Source organism: Trichoplax adhaerens, genomic scaffold (assembly GCF_000150275.1).
Source record: "Trichoplax adhaerens TRIADscaffold_5 genomic scaffold, whole genome shotgun sequence".
In the NCBI taxonomy this organism is placed as follows: domain Eukaryota; kingdom Metazoa; phylum Placozoa; class Uniplacotomia; order Trichoplacea; family Trichoplacidae; genus Trichoplax; species Trichoplax adhaerens.
In genome coordinates, this window is record NW_002060947.1 from 4,237,408 (window position 1) to 4,255,003 (window position 17,596).

At 32.5% G+C, this 17,596-nt stretch overlaps 1 protein-coding gene across 1 annotated transcript; it reads right to left on the reverse strand.

The window, feature by feature from the left end:
• Nucleotides 1-3,690: 3,690 nt before the first annotated feature.
• On the reverse strand, nt 3,691-11,891 carry TRIADDRAFT_56554 (uncharacterized protein; the record flags this gene model as incomplete). Its single annotated transcript, XM_002112891.1, has 10 exons — nt 3,691-3,953; nt 5,190-5,522; nt 5,726-7,262; nt 7,388-7,603; nt 7,737-8,058; nt 8,930-9,275; nt 9,370-9,473; nt 10,584-10,650; nt 10,725-10,800; nt 11,166-11,891. The coding sequence occupies 10 exons, from the start codon at nt 11,889-11,891 to the stop codon at nt 3,691-3,693; spliced, it is 3,990 nt and encodes a 1,329-aa protein (XP_002112927.1).
• Nucleotides 11,892-17,596: the final 5,705 nt, after the last annotated feature.

Here is a 17,596-nt window from a genome sequence, read left to right on the forward strand (position 1 = left end):
AACAACTTTGAGGATTATTTAAGATCTGAAAGCAATATAGTGCGAAAGTAGTCAATCATATACATTGTAATTGAATATCTTGACTGCGAGGGAAAGGCTTGAAAAAGGCATTATTCTACTTTCGTAGTGCATCTCATTGAATTAAAACAAGTTGTAAGCATTTCATAGCAGTGCAGCAAATAGCTAAATCTATTTACAGCCAAAGTACAGTGGATAGATAATATCGATCACACATGCTATCTATATGCTAATCTCTATTGGGTATTACTACTCTAGATACCACTCCAAAATAGGATTGGATTTTAGTTGCATTTCCAACTATAGTTACTATTAGTATTTGATAGAGGAGTCAATTGCGAGGTGTAAAGTAGCTTACGTTTGCAGTTGCATTTTATCATAGTAATCTGTTAGGCTACCTTACCGGACATTAGAACATTTTTACATACTGATTTATCGTTACATCGTACCTGTCAACAGCTTCTACAGTAGTACAGTAATTATAAAATTACAATTATATTAATTAATTATAGGAGACTTGAAAGTCTACTGTGCGTTGTTCTATAAAGTCATTCCATTGCATTTCTACTGTATCTCTATCATCACATTAAAGTACTAGCAAGCTTGTAAATCTAATGTTCTATTAAGGCATTCTACATCTAGAAAGGGCAATATGAATTTTCACTGCAACTATGAGTATCTGGTACAATTTCTCATATTAAGTAGCTCTTAAAAATCTCTATCATCGTATTACACTTCTAGTAGCAGCCCTTGGATATCTACTGTTCATGTATTCTTACGTTCTTCTATATCGAGAAATAAGCAACATGAGTTTTTCAAAGAGTAGTTTAAAGGCCATATTTATCTTCTATTGTATGTCATCATGATACTCCTCTACTAAATTGTTCAATGTGAAGAAAATAGCAAATGAGTTTCTGCATGAATAACTGGAGCAAATTGATCATTTTAAGTTGAGCAATGATTGATCACTATCTTTGCATCATGAATAATTCAATATTAAGTTGCTGTCCACAACCTCTACCTCGTGTTCAACGTAGTTCTAGACTTATAGAAGACTCTAGCTTGCTGCTCCCTATTTGATCATCTCATTCTACACATGGAAAAGGCGGCATGAGCTTCCACAGAACGGTCTCTACTGTCACTAATTTCTTCATTTTAGCTGCTAACGTATTTTGTAGCCCATGTCTATGATCTCATTCTACGCCTAGAAAAGCATGATTTTCATAGGACGGTGATTATTATCTACTGTGACTAATTTTTTCATTTTAGGTGCTAACGTGTTTCGTACTCCATCAACACATTCTACTCCTTGAAAAGGCGGCATGAGCTTTGAAAGTGGTGACTACTGTAACTTGCTCATTTTAGCTACTAACGTATTTCAAATCGAGGACAAACTACTAATCCAAATAGGAAATCTGTTTGTCATCGTTTATCATAGCTTCATCGATATTAATGAAAACATTAGTGCTAGATTTTGTCTACATACCAGTCGCAGCTATCTAATTTTATCGATAAATTGGCCAAGATATCGTCGAAGATTGGATTTGCAGCTATTTTAGCTACCTGACAAACTATTGGGCCTCCAAGATCACGTTTTGATCTGGTTAATTTTGGGAACGGATTGTAAACAAAATTCCTTTACACATGCGTGAGAGCACATCGCTGCTAAGCAACTGGTACAGCATATTTGAGCTCTTATCCTGAGATTGTGCAAGGTTAAGAGAAAATAAGAATAGTTGAATTAATTTAATGAATTAATGAGGGATTGATGAATTTAATTACTCGTACATTCAATTTAATAATATTGATGAGGCAAGGTCCAGTATTGCTCAACGATAGTCATTTAGTATGGTTTTATTCAAGCAGTGAGTTCATTTACCGATTCGGATGACAAATTTATCTAAAAAGATTTCAGCTAGTTCATAAAATGAAGTTTTGCCTTATGAAAGTCTACTGTGCATTATTTTGAAAGCATATGAGGATGTCTACAATTTTCTGTATACTGTATACTTGTCTTTCATGGATGATCTGATTACGTATAAGCCATCCATTTCATCCAGATGTCATGCTATTAATGCTGTGAAGCTTAACCATGGACTACCGCTACTAAATATTACAAGGCATATTTAGTTCTCCATCGCTTAACAAACATTTCGGATATAATGAATTAATGAGGGATTGATGAATTTTAGTACTCGTAAATTCAATTTAATAATATTGATGAGGCAAGGTCCAACATTGCTCAACGATAGTCATTTAGTATGGTTTTATTCAAGCAGTGAGTTCATTTACCGATTCGGATGACAAATTTATCTAAAATGATTTCAGCTAGTTCATAAAATGAAGTTTTGCCTTATGAAAGTCTACTGTGCATTATTTTGAAAGTATATGAGGATGTCTACAGTTTTCTATTTTCTTTATACTTGTCTTTCATGGATGATCTGATTACGTATAAGCCATCCATTTCATCCAGATGTCATGCTATTAATGCAGCGTAGCTTAACCATGGACTATCGCTACTAAATATCACAAGGCATATTTAGTTCTCCATCGCTTAACAAACATTTAGGTCTACTTAATCACTTTTAACCATCCATGAAATGATGGATGACATACTTGTATCAAATCAGACATGATAAAACTCAAACACTTTTAATACTATTTCCCTTCCAGGAATGCTTTCCAAAGAATGGAGAAAATCCTCTACAGCTAGACCGAAAGTATGAGCTATAAGGCTCTTTCAACAAAAGTTACTAGCCAAACATACTTTAAGGATGAAAAAGTAGAACCAAAATATTCGTAAAATTATCAAAACTGGAGTGTTAACATTCTACTTTGCAAGATGTATGCAAATACTATCATACGTAGATTTAGACGACGGTGATTCATAGAATGATACCTATAGAAGCATATAGTAAATTAATTTTACGTGAGTGATTCTCATCGACGAAAATTAAGGACTGTTAGCCTACACCAATAAGAATTACTAGCTAGAAAACGTTGATCAGAAATATCTATAAGATTTCTATCTTACCACTACTGTATATATTTGCTATCATATACAAATATTTGGATGACGGCGATAAAATAGCACTGGAGATATTGAATTAATTATCGTCGAGTGATTTCATGAACGTATGATGGATAGACCAGTGATATACAGACTAAAATTAATTACTCCCTTTCAATTGATTCATTTAATGAAATCGCAATTTTAACATACTGTACAATACTAATAGTTATCCTCGTTGTGTTTCCACGCTTAGTTGTTAACGTTGGCACGAGGGACTTTGATGCACTTCACCTAGTAGACTTACTAAAAATCACTTTTTATTTAGGACTTACTGCATTTAAATAGTATAGCTGCAATACTATATTATACTTATCTATCACAACACATTAGAGATGCAGTACTATACAACAAGTTGTTGTATTCTTACATACATAATAATCCTCAGCGTAGGAATAAAAACATGTTAAACACGTAAAGTATATTCGGAATAAGCTGAATTATCATTTGATACTACAAATATAGTTGGATTAATACTATATTATACTTATCTTAGTAATTCATTACCTTATCTATCGCAACACATTAGGGATGTAGTAGTGTACAACAGGTTATTGTATTCTTACATATATAATAATCCTCAGTGTAGGAATAAAAACATGTTAAACACGTAAAATATATTCGGGATAAGCTGAATTATCATTTGATACTACAAATATAGTTGGATTAGTGTAATTATCAACAACAGAATGGATTCGTTCTGATTGACTTCCTGGGATAAGTGTTAAATTAGGCTTATTCGAACTACTAATTCCTGCTTGAACATAGATACCCGTTAGAACGCGAGCTATTAATAGTGTATTACCATAAGTGAGTGATGTTTTTGCACGGACAGCAAAATAAGTTCCTGTTCCAAGCATAGAACCTATAGAGCAAAGTAATGTAAAAAAAAAAGTCACCTACCGTTAGAATGACTTGAACTAACCTTGAATACAGATTGATAGCTATAGGCTAATGATAACAAAATAAGGGAGATTGTCACACTATACTAACACTACCAATTCCATCTTGATCTAACAACGTTAAACGTCTTAATAACTAGCACATACACTTTTATTTAAAGCGCGGAATAATACATAGCATTAGTGTTATACTGCTTTATTTTCATTTCTAAAAATGCTCATTATTTCTACTACAAAACTGCATTAGAGTAATAGCTGCATATTTTCGATATAATAATCTCGAAATATGTTCGTTTAATTTCAACCTCTGTATACAATATCAACGATATTCAACGATCTCTAAACATGTTAATTCATTTCGATTACAATTTACGACCTTTAACATCTTAATTTGCCGGTACTTTTATTATTTAAACGACAACATACTGTATTATGCATTACAATACAGCGACACTAAATTTATTAATAACTTCAATTTAACTGTAATATATGACATCAATAGAGGCAAACTACGATAATATCTCCTCAAACACGTTAATTTATTTAATTTGACTATCATTTAGACGTTAGTGGTATGTTGCGATCACTAAAGACGTTAACTAGTTACTTTTATTTCACTGCCTTACAAAATTAACAAACTAGAGGAAATATTTTACTGTTGTACAGTACAGTGTTATAATTATCATAATAGTGAATGATACTATCTCTAAACATGTTCGTTCAGCTTGACTAGAATTGGCTGCTTCAACTTTATGTAACATACCCGCAAAGCTCTTTATTGCATTAATTGTAAGCGAGGTATATGATCTTAATGGTATATTGAGATACCATAATCACGAAACATATTATCCGCCTTAACCTAGCCGTAATACATGATAGGGTATATTCGATGTTGCGACCTTTAACTACGGTAATTGCTTTAATTGAGCCCAAATAGATAACCTAAATTGTAGTACACACTACGACCTTCAAATATTTTAATTACCTTAATTTATAATATAGGGTGATTAATGGCAGTAATGGTATCTGGATGTGTTGCAACATTGCGACCTTTAAACATCTTAACTACTTCAATTCGACTCTAATAAGATATTACCCGTTCTAGCTACTTCAGTGCAACTTATAATTACATTTATACATGTAAATAACATTAGTCCTAGATCAACAGGACTGTATCGAAATATTGAGTCTCAACTAACCAAATGATTTTCCTGAGTAGTCCCTATCAAAGCCCCTCTTACATATACCATCGATATTCGATCCTGCTGTACCGTGAAACAACAGCTTCTCAACTGGAGTGCCAGGTTTGTATTTCCGGATTGCATTTTCAACATCTTTTTTCATGATTTGATAGCGACGATACAAATTCCAGTTTTGAATACGTGTTATATTGCGAACACGAAGCCCAGTGAATCCAAGAAGACTTGTAATTTCACTTATTTCGTGTTGATTAGTAACATCAACAGCGTGATAATAACCATTAGTTGTTTCACCCATTTCATCCCAATACGGAGGTACAGTGATCTCGTCATCTATTTACAATATTAGATTGATTCATGACCATTTAAAAGTTTTTAAACTTTTCAACCGTTTTAATGGACAAATTTATACTGGCAGATACCCCCATTTATAGTACCGTATTTGCTAATACGTAGATGAGAAAGAGAGATTGATTTATCGACATATCGTCATCCCTGTCAAAAGTAGAGAATCAAATCTACTGTATCTTACTCACCGGTTGACATAAATCTTCCTATCGGATACTGTTTTCCAGAAACTGTCATAATCATGTTTTCATAGTCAATCGATTTTATTCCTGAATCGACCAAAAAAATCTTATTGGTCTTATCTTGGAGATAGGTTTCATAATTTTTAATGAGGTCATAATTCATCTTACTATCAAATTTAAATTTGGATTGACCAATAATGGCATACCAGGAAGTAGTTTTAGCTATCGCTACTTGTACTTCGTTAGCGGCTTTTTCTTTCAACCGTGAAGCAAATAACTTATGAATAGCTGATATCGCATTTAAGATATCGGCTTCAAATCCATGAATTTTTATCATTTTATTTCGATGGTAATAGACTAGGATTGTATTATATTTGCACCAAAATTGTAATGCTATATAATGCCAACGATTTAGGTCGATATCGACGAAGTAATCTTCGTCAGTAATTTGGTGGCACCTCCAAGTATCAGCACAATCATTCACAATTGATCGCATCCGGTCTATTTTATAGCGATTCTGAGATGCGTAGATAATTTTTAAACCAAATTGGGGGTTTGCCATACTAAAAGTTATTTCCCAATGCAACTTTAGCTTCTTAATCTCTTGCCCTATCCATGTTGCAATCTCTTCCACTCGATCTCTTGAACTTAAGGCAAAATCAACACAATTCAATCTGGTCTTATCATCTTCGTGATTAAACAAGAATAATTCAATCGCAAAGAGTATCTGGTGGATATACTCCGCGTTTAATTCTATACTTATTAATGGGAATGAAACAGAACGATCACCACTTGCATTAATATAGCTTAATAACTGACCCACACCGGTTAAACAGCCATATGGACATATCTGATATAAGTTACAATTGAGTTGAAAATTTGGCAAACACTGCAAAGTTTCCAATGTATGCTGAGAATTACAATTGTCCATAACACCATCTAATGTCTCTAATTTGCGATGTTGATCACATAATACTGTTAAATCAATAATGGCATCGCTTGTAGCTGCAACAATATTTCCATGATAGAGATTAACATATAATGGTTTATCATTAATATAACAGCAAGCGGTAAAGTACAGTACATAGCTACCGTTCGAGCTATTTGCAAGATTACTACTGCTACATTTTGTAACTAATTCAATCTCCTTGCGATCTGGCATTAAAACAGGTTGCATAGCTATTGGTGGTGTAGCAGGTATACTGTTAAATGATAGGAGAGATGATGATGACGGTGATTGAGTGGTAGTGACTAATGGCACAGTCTGATTTGGTGCATTTAATCCAGTTGATCGTTCATGTAATAGTCTTATAAATAGTTGTTGATGATTAATTTGGTTATCTAGGATAACAAAATAAACCGTCTTTAAGCAAATTTCTTCCTTAAGCTGCCGACTGAAACTAGATACCACATCGATCATTCCTTTGATCACTTCATCAGCCTTTAACCGACTTCCACCAATTCCAATCATGGGTATAGCTATAGATTTCATCAATTCTATTTTGGCTTTTTCTAGGCAACGCGCTAACCCATCCTTTAGCCACTAGAATATAAAATTGATCATGAGAATACAATACTTTATTCATATCTCAATGGTTAATGAGCTTCGATATGAATTAGCTTAGCCTGCAGGAAGAATTATAATGATGAAAAATTTTACAGACTTACTGTGATCGATTTACTGGAACTTAAAAATGGCAAGTGATATACTTTTTTACATCCAAAATAGCTCCCACCAGTACTACCAATATCCTTGATACCTAGAAATTGTAACTGAATTTCACATTCAAGTTGATAACCTAGACCACCAGCTTTATGTAATGCGGTAGCGATGGCGCCATCGTAATAGGATTTCAGCTTCATAGAATTGACGATAACATCAGCCTAAAGATGCAAGATAGCATAATATAAATGAACTTTATTTATGTGTATAGCTAATTTCGCAAAGTGTAATTTGAATGAAGATATTTCAATATTTTTATAACAAAATTTTTAACATAATTATAACTTTACGCACTACTCGCCCTTCTTTCTCGATACTTCCTATTACCAATTTAATAGCAACACGATCATTTATATTATCCGGCGTGGCTTTCTTAGGCAAAGTTGACGTTAGGGGTAGTTTATTTATAGGAGTATTAGGGATGACTGTTTGCGCGGATAATTCATTATTATTAGCGAGAATTAATTTATTTGATACTTTATCCACATCAGATGTCGTCGTAGTTTGTAAATTACAACTTGCTCTACCATTAGAATCTATAACTTTCTGAATCTTTACTTCATTCCTTTTAACCTGGTTCATACGCTTTGAGCCCTTCAAATTGGTTGATATACTACTATAAATTATTAAAATATAGAAATTATATATGTAAAAGCAGCAAATTAAATTAGTGCTTGATATTAATAATTGAATAATATCTAGTCATGCTAACATATTACAGAGACAATTTTTAATTTCTAATACTGATTGCAGATCAGTAGCTAGTAAAATTAAACTTGTAATAATTTACGTAAATGTACAGCGCTATTATTAGTACTACAGTATACCGTACTCCAGTTAATTCATCATTTTCAGATGAGTGTGACGTACTCAAAAACATTGACGATGAATTATCAACTACTACCAAAGCTTAAAGAAAAGAAGTTACTATGGGTAAAAAAGCAGCCGATGGAATTAAAATATGATTGCCAATATTCTCATAATACCTAATCAGACCACAATCGATTTCTGCTATCGAACACGAATTAAATACAGTAACCGTTATAATCAATTAGTTCCTTAAAAATTCTGATGACGGATAACTCAGGTTTCAACAAGATTTAAAGAAATTGTGTGCAAGAATAGTCTTAGACTAAAACTTAACGTGAACTTGGTATTATAATTACCACTTCCATAACATCTAGTCAGATAACTTTCGATTGTAGATACTTATCGAATAACTGTTTACGAGAATAGACTGTAATAGCATTAACATTTCAATGATGTATTAATTAATTTTTATTAATAATGCAATACGAGTATATGAAATATGAATCAGTAGTGAAAAGATTTTTATTATTATCAACATTTTGCCCATTTAAGGAATATTTACTAGCCGAATCGTTTTCTTAAAATCAATATGAGTCATTTATAACATAGAATATAGGATAGCAGTCTAACATCGATTTAGCAATAAATACATCTAGTTACAGTTTGCTAACTGATACCTTTGATCTTTATCGTCTAGAATGATAGTTATGCAGTCATTTTCATCTTGTAAAGATTTCAATCTCATCTGACAATGGCTTGATGTTAAAAATCTTCCCACCTTACAACCTGTACTAATAAACTGGTCCTCTTCAACAATAACTTTATTTAACAGCTTATAAATCTCGTTCATAATAGATTCTCTATTTGATGGATTACATTGAACTTTAATTTGATGATGACAGATAGACGTATGCAGACACTTTTTCTCGTCTGCTTTCTCAAATAGGATAACGCAATTATACTGATTTTCAAGTTGAAGGATTTCATGCATCAAATGTAATCGCAAGTATTCTATTTTCAAAGCTGAAAAAAATATCCACCGCATAAAACATAGTGAATTACTTTTCGTTATAAATGCGAAATAGATGCAAGTATTTTTAATAGAACTCTTACATACCTTGTTCAAGAGTTTTTTCCTGAAATAGCGCAAAATGATCCTGGAAATAGTTGCTATCAAGCGATTTTGTTTCTTTTGTATTAGAACTTAAAGACGGAGATTTACTAATATAACGTCAGTAAAAGACTATTAGTATCAACTGGTAAAAAATACCCGTTCATGTGAACGGAGGATGATTTTTGTTGGTTGGCATTCGCGGATATTAGAATTTAGATTTCTATTACTACGTGGCATTATTCATTCATTATTTCCTCGATGTACAGTACAACTCAATTTGTATTCACTAATTTTGTGTTAGATTCCTATCTGTGTCTAGCGTTATCCTTTTCCCACGTTGATGCTATGTGAATATACTGCCGTACAATAACCATCCTGCAATACCGTATGTTTAAACAATTATTATTATACAATTTTAGCTTAATTAGGATTTTATCCACTTTTAACGCTTGTGTTTTTTCATTACGCTATCTATGCACTAATTCAATTTATGCCCATTCGATAGCGTGCAACGGAAACTTCATATAGTTTACATTAACCTTTGTTATTACTATATATGTAAAAAGTAGGGTACATTTACCATTAGAACACCACTATGATGCCCGAATCAATCATTACGTTGTATAATAATTAAAAAAACATGCGGCAGCAGTAGCTATAAATCGGATTGTGCAGAAGTTTGCACACACAAAGCTCCATTATAATATGATGATGATGATGACGATATATATATGTAAGACCTTTACAATTTTACTAAGCAGCTGCAGAAAGATGTCGATTGTGCAGGAGTTTGCACACGCAAAGCTCCACTATAATACGATGATGATGATTATATAAGACCTTTCTAATTCTAGTAAAATGTTCGAAACTAATTTTAATAAAAATTTTCCCTTCTATTTCATATGTCGTAGAACTTGAAGATCGTAATTTGCTAAGATAAGGTTAGCAAACAACCTTAATATCTATTTGCAAGTAAAATTTTGATAGTCTTTCTAAACTGATAATAACGATATAAAGCTGTAAATTTCATTTCCAGTCAATAATTACTGTAAGTTGCAGTACAATCAATTTGTTCCACTCTGATTCGTATGTATAAAAAATTTAGAGTAGGCTTGCAAATACAATAATTTCAGTATCAATTCGTAAGCAATTTAAGCATAATTCTTTTAATCTAATAAAAACTTGTAGGACGAAATGAATTTGGGGAGAATATTTACCTCTGATATTTAGCTGTTTTTACTACATCGTTGATTGTATCTGACTGTTCACCTTTATCCCCATCATCTGTAACATCAAATTAACCATATTTTTAACTCTTTAATAAAATATTACCTAGCAATTTAAGAAGTATACAGTACCTTGAGTTAGTATGCTTTCTTCTTCTATCGATAACGGTTGATTTTGCATATTAGATTGTTCTGATTCTTGCGCATACTTTTAACGATATAAATTCGAAAATATACTCAATAATTTACTAGTTGAAGGTTTTCTTCAAGTTTGTTCAATCAATTTTTTTAATTTAGAATTTAGTAATGGAATATCGATGATCTCATCATAATGAGTAACTCTCTTTGATAAATTAAGGAATAAATTTCATTATTTAGCTGATAAAAAGATCGACGAATATCGATAACTTAGCCATACACAATAGTATGATAGTGATGCGAAGCTAATACAGAAATAGTAATTCTAACCATAAAGTCTATCATACGTACACTTACTAGACTTTGATGACGATAGTAATTAGATGAATAAATTAGCCGGCTATTAGCGCCCTATCCTAAATGAGATTCCCTTACCTCAATCGATTGATTTTTACGGCTCAAAGTTCTATTTAGCAAATCGAAATTATGATTATCTACTACGCATTCTTCATCGCTACCGCTATCGATAATAACGATGGGAGGAGATAGTTTTGAAGTAGTTTCGTGGTGATACTTTAACGGGCTATGCAGTGATACTTTGGAAGACCGACATCGATTAGGCGATGGATGTAATGTTTGGATAGTCATTTGATGATTATTATCACCATCGATTACAATCACTTGATTGGAAAGCGTGTGAGATTTTGTTGTCTTTTTGCTGTCCTTCTTTTTTCTCTGTAAGAGATGGTTGGAATTACTCTTACTTTTATGGTGTTGTTTAGACCATGCATGGGATTTTTCGGTAGTCAATTCAATCGTATTTTGATCAACTAAGTTAACATAACCCGAAGTTGAAGGCATCAATTCGCCTCTTGATTGATCAGTAATGTTTGCATCATCTAGACATGGTAATGGATCGGTTAGTAAGTCTAATCCAGATGATCTTTGATGCTGATATTGGTACGGATGGAGTCGTTGATAATTTGTAGTGGCAAGCGATTGGCTCCAACTATCACCATGTTTTATCTTCTTACGCTCTTGACAGTAGAAGAATTCTTCTGCTGCATCATGTTTTTCCTCACCTTGATCAGTCCATTCCTCAATGGATTTCAATTTTGTACTCTCTACTTGACCCGGAGCAGGATTTTTACAGGGGTTCATTGGGTCTGTAATAAAGAAAAATACTTGAATAATTACCCTAAATCAATACTGGGCTACTTACTGGAAGGCAGATACAAGAGTACAAGTATAAGAGTACAATGTTAGTTAGCCAGCAGATCGAATGAACTTCATTTGCAGTACAGGACAGTATAATTAAATAATTATTTTTAATTTTTCTCAATGTGTCATAACAGAAACATATGAAAACTAGTATTTCATTAGTTTCGATCTCTATTTATTTTTTCCCCCTAAGGATTGTCTACCTTGGAAGAATGCGTCACCATGGTTATTTTTTTTTACCCCTCCCATAAATATGAAATATATAATGAGTTTACTTCCAGGATCGCGTTTTACTGCTACTTATATAGGTAAAATGTACTATGATTAGTTACAATCTAAACTATAACTATGCACATCGTAGGCTAGATTGCGTCATGACTTGTTTTCCTTTCCTCATTTATATTTTGCTTGTACTTGCTTATTATGCTGTGCCTGTGGGTGCGATCTACCGCAAAGTACAAAATTATCCAGCTTTACCCCTTGAATAACAGTAGTATCCATCCATAATGGATTCCATACTGATCGCGGTGTATCTTAAGTTATTTTAGGTTATCTAAAGTTACACAAGCTATAAAAGTGCACATCGTAAAGTGCGTAATTATAGCTAAGGCCTAACTACTTGTAGAAGCCAGTGGAAATTTATACAACTTAAATGCGTCAATAATTTTACTACGGTAGACCAGAGTTTGTAGTTGTAGAGCATTAGAACGGACCACAGAACACAATTCTGTAAAAGATTCGCAGGATTGTAGTCATTCCTAATAAATATCTTCATCCATTTTAATCCAGTTAAATGAAAATCTGAATACCCAGATTGCCCAGCCTACTCAGTATAGTATCATTCACTGAGATGCAAAGGAGTATCGAAATTTTATTGACACTTTAGTCATTGCCACCGTCCATTGACATTTATGATAAAAAAAGGCATTTGGTTAAGTACGGACAAAGAAGTTGAGAAGTCTCCTATATCCAAGAGTCCTCCGGCTATTAAAGGTAGCATTTGTTGTAACCAAATCTTAAGATTGTATACTATATGGACTTTTCACCGTTGCGCTTCTCTGCTTCTCACAATTCACAATAATATCTAAAATGAATCTCACACATGAGCTGTATTGACATTAGCCTACCTAATTATGGGCTCCGTATTGAAGCTGAGTGCCAATGTAGCATTTTAGAACGAGGATAAATTTGATAATGTTGACTCTCTCACGCAGCAGCTATGGTGTGTAGTTCAAGGGTTTCAGATATTATTTCCTATAGTACCTGCTTTTCGAAGTTAGTAAAATTTAAATCCTTCGTTACTCTCAAATTCCTCAATTATGCATTATAATTTCGTTTCCGAATAACGTTACTGTTATATATCTGAATCTTACACTTAGTTAATGTTAGTATATGTTCCCCACGAAAATACATAGCAGTTACAATCTTAATATATATGTATTTAGCGTATCATATGCATACCATTTGCAATATTAGAAATGGAATACTTAAAGAATATAATGGAAGTTAACGCAACTATAGATCATGTTATTGCTCTTTGATTAGATATCAACAGATAAAGTCTTGCGCCTTCATCTTTAACGTAAGCTGAAAACTAATTAATCCTTTTCAACATTAGGAGTGTGTCGAAGCTTAACTCTTGCAACCGTATAATATTCCAACAGTCAAGGCAATAAAAAACTTATAAGGTGGTAAAATTTTATAGAAATTTCTTTCCAGTTGCACTTTTCTTTAAATGCAATGCACTGACAGATAGGATTTCGACCTACTTTCAATCCACTGGTTGAAATGATTTGGATAAATTCGTTCATTTTTATTAAGACATTAAAAAGACCACAATTATAGCTCGGCTATAATATCAGTATTCTGTTATCAATAAAACGCTCATTTTTCATGACTATTAACAAATACCTTTGCTACAGTAGGCTTCTTTTAAATAAAAATGCTAACATTTCACGAGTAACAACAAATACACATGTTATTAGTACAATATTATAAATAAAAATACTTCAATTTGCATTATTATTTACAAATAGGCATGTTGTTGCATAAAGCTTTAAAAATGAAAATGCTTCAATGTCACCATTTTTAAGGTTAACAGATAGATAGAATAGATCATGAAAGAGTATCATCATATGTATCATACATTATTTCTATTTTGTAGTATTGCGGTTAATAGCAATTTAAATAAATAGTAGCCAGGAAAAGAGAAATTCCACACCACTAGGGTGGACATGCCCTAATAAAAATATGACTATTTACAATATATTACAACATTGGCTAACATGAGGATTAGACGTTGTCCTTGTACGTGGCAATGCAGAAAATAGCGCATCTTCAAAAATTGAAGATCCTATCGAAATATTGTCATATGGATGGAAACGAATATGATTTCCAGAATGACCACCACCATTAATATTGTGATGATTGGTATTATTATGATCAGCATTAGTGCTGGAATAATGATTACTATTATTATTAGGATTAGGCGAAAGATTATTCGTGGAATCATTTTGATTATCTAGTGAATTGCCGGATGTTATTTGTTCATCGCTCAGTTTAACATATTTATTGATTCGTTCAATAATCTCCGAAAATTTCTCGCGTGGCGATAGATTTCTACCTTTACCTCCATGACCACCACCTTGGCCGCTCATATCGATGTAAATAAGTTGAGAAAAGCTAATAGCCATTGCACCTGGTGGTGGCCAATCGACCTTTTCCAACATGACAGGCACAATCGGCTTACCTAACATATCAGCTAAAATAATCTCTTTACTACAACTACTAGAAGAGACATACTTGGAGGTTACACATGCAATCACTAATTGGGCCTCTTTGATACCGTCGTAAATTTTTTGATATAGAATATCACCGCCACCCATTTGACCAATATCAATCCAACATTTATAGCCATACCTTCCTAATCGACTACATAAGGCTTTAGCTTCAGCTTGATGGTCCCATTGATAGCTGATAAAAATTTCTGGTGAGGGTGTATCGGAGCGGACAATGTTGTTATTATTACTGTCTGAATTTTGAACGATACCTTATGATTGAAATTGAGCGTAAAAAAATAATTGTAAGCTTATTTAATGGTATTGATACACTCTTAATATTCCTTCCAAATCAGTTTCAATCATTTAGTTAACGATCACAATACAGCTATCAAACAGAAGTCAACCTATACATTTATTTCGTGTTCGTTGTAATTGAAATAGAACATGAACTAAAATTCTAACATGACTGATTTCTTATTAGTATATACTCTATTATAGCATACCTTTATTAATCTCAATTTCCTGCATTATGTGCATAACATCGTCGCGTTGTATTGACTGCAATATTTGATATAAATCATCGATGGTATTACTTTTACTCCAATCATTCAATATTGCATGTGCAGGATCTGCTGTTAAACTCCAATTACATATATCGATCTCACTATAGCCCATTTTTCGAGCCAATGTGCGCCAATTAGCTTTACCAGGTAAAGTTAATAAATCGGTAACTTCATGGGGCCATTCAAATTCTTGTTCATTCTATCAATTTATTAATACATATGTTAGCTACTAGTTCTAATATGGAAGTCAATGAATGATAGTTTAATTATTTTAGATTTTTTCCAACATATACGAACTACATCATTAATTGTATCTATATCAAGACTTTAGTCACTATAAATAGGTATAAAATAAATACCTTGCTACTGGACTTAATTAAGGATCCTAAGCTTTTCTTGTCTAGATTAAACACGGTAATAAAAAAAGCAATAGAAATTTAGTTATTACAAAATAGTGCCGGTATATTAATGATTGTATATTGATTAGCACTTATGTACGTCGATATCTAAAGATTTTAACTCTCAGTGGTCAATATAGAACAACCTTTTTTAACTTCAGGACAAAACCACTTTTTATATGGTGCTGTACGAATTCTTCTATGATCACAGAGGACCAGCTAAAAAAATGCAATTTTTATGACCGTTTGATGACATATGTATAAAGATCTCTTCAATATTATATAAAATTCTTATGAATATAATCAAAAAGATGACCGTAGGCACAGCGTATTGATTTATGGTTTAATTGATAATATTCCGAAGTAATAATCTCTTTTAAAGTGCAAAATAAAAATTTGTCATTAGTACTAAGCTAACCTTTGCAGACTTGCAGAGTTCTAATTCATGAAAATGCAAACACTCTTCTCTTTGACAACCATTAATGTTATGTTTTTCACATAACTTGTTGCATGTACAGGCTACAACAATTTGATAATTAAGGTGACGGATCCAGGCTTTACGCAAGTTAGCCAATGTCGCTTTAACAAACTGCAAAACCTGTAAATAAAGTATTTAAATAAGAACTGTATATATTTCGGTGTTAATACTATTTACAGAGACTAATATATTTGCCAATCTTTTAATGAAATCATACCTTTGTACATGCTTGTCTATTTACTTCAATAACAACTCCTTCTTCCTCATCATCGAAGTTTGCTCGTTGGACAACAACCTATTAGTAAGGGTGTCATACAGGGTATCATTTATAGGTTAGGATTTACTTCTTATTTATAGTGAGCCAGACTGTAACAACAAAAGCATCTATTGTAGCCATTAACTGGTACATTACAAAACTATTAACCTTTATTCGTGCAAATCGCATAGGTGCTCGATGTAGTATAAAATCATGATCTTCATCTAAATAAAATCGAGCACAGTTATTATATAAATAAGGCTCTCGACCACCACATTCTTGTGTCCATCTAACGACATGCATTAATAAGCGATTATAAAATCCATCTGGCAGAAATCCGTCAAAGTCAACATAGAACGATATATCCCAGTTATTATGAATGTAGATATCTTCAATCCTCTTGGGATTTTGCAACCGTGATGGTAAATAATACGTATTTCCACATTCCGCATAATCAGTACAATCAGATGATCCCTATAAAATAAGAATAAATTTAAAAATAAGATAGTAAATAAAAGATGACTGACATTTAGGTAGAAATTGATAAAACAGCTAATGAAAGATAGTTATTTATTTTCTTAGGTGCTATAGTGAATTTGTTGGACCTTTCGGGGAATTAATCGACGACATAGCAGATCAAACGATTCCATTAAATTTAGTAACATTGATTTATGATCGATGATATCACCCCACATATAATTGATTAAATCGTCAGTCAATATTCCTCGTTTATTAAGTAATTCTAATGAATTCGATTTCATGGAAAACTGAAATAAGATAAGAACAAATTTCAAAATAGATATTTATAAGCTTTAAAGTTTCATCATTACTAAACAATTGAGTTTATGTTCGTTAACTAATAGTCAAAAATATGATTACATTTTATCCGTAATTATACCAATCATGTACTAACGTTATTGCCTATGTTTTTCAAAGTTAAAATTTTAACAAAAGAATCAGCCAACCATAACGGATCAAGAATAACAGTAATATTGTTGGATGTATTCCCGACTGAATCTTGATAGTGTACAATATTGCCAAGATCGTGATAGTATTGTAACATGACTTTAATAGCAGATCGATCGATAATATGCGATTCCGATGCAATTAACTGATAAACCTAATAATACATAATAATTTTTAGTATGAAAAAGATTAGTGCGCAAAGAT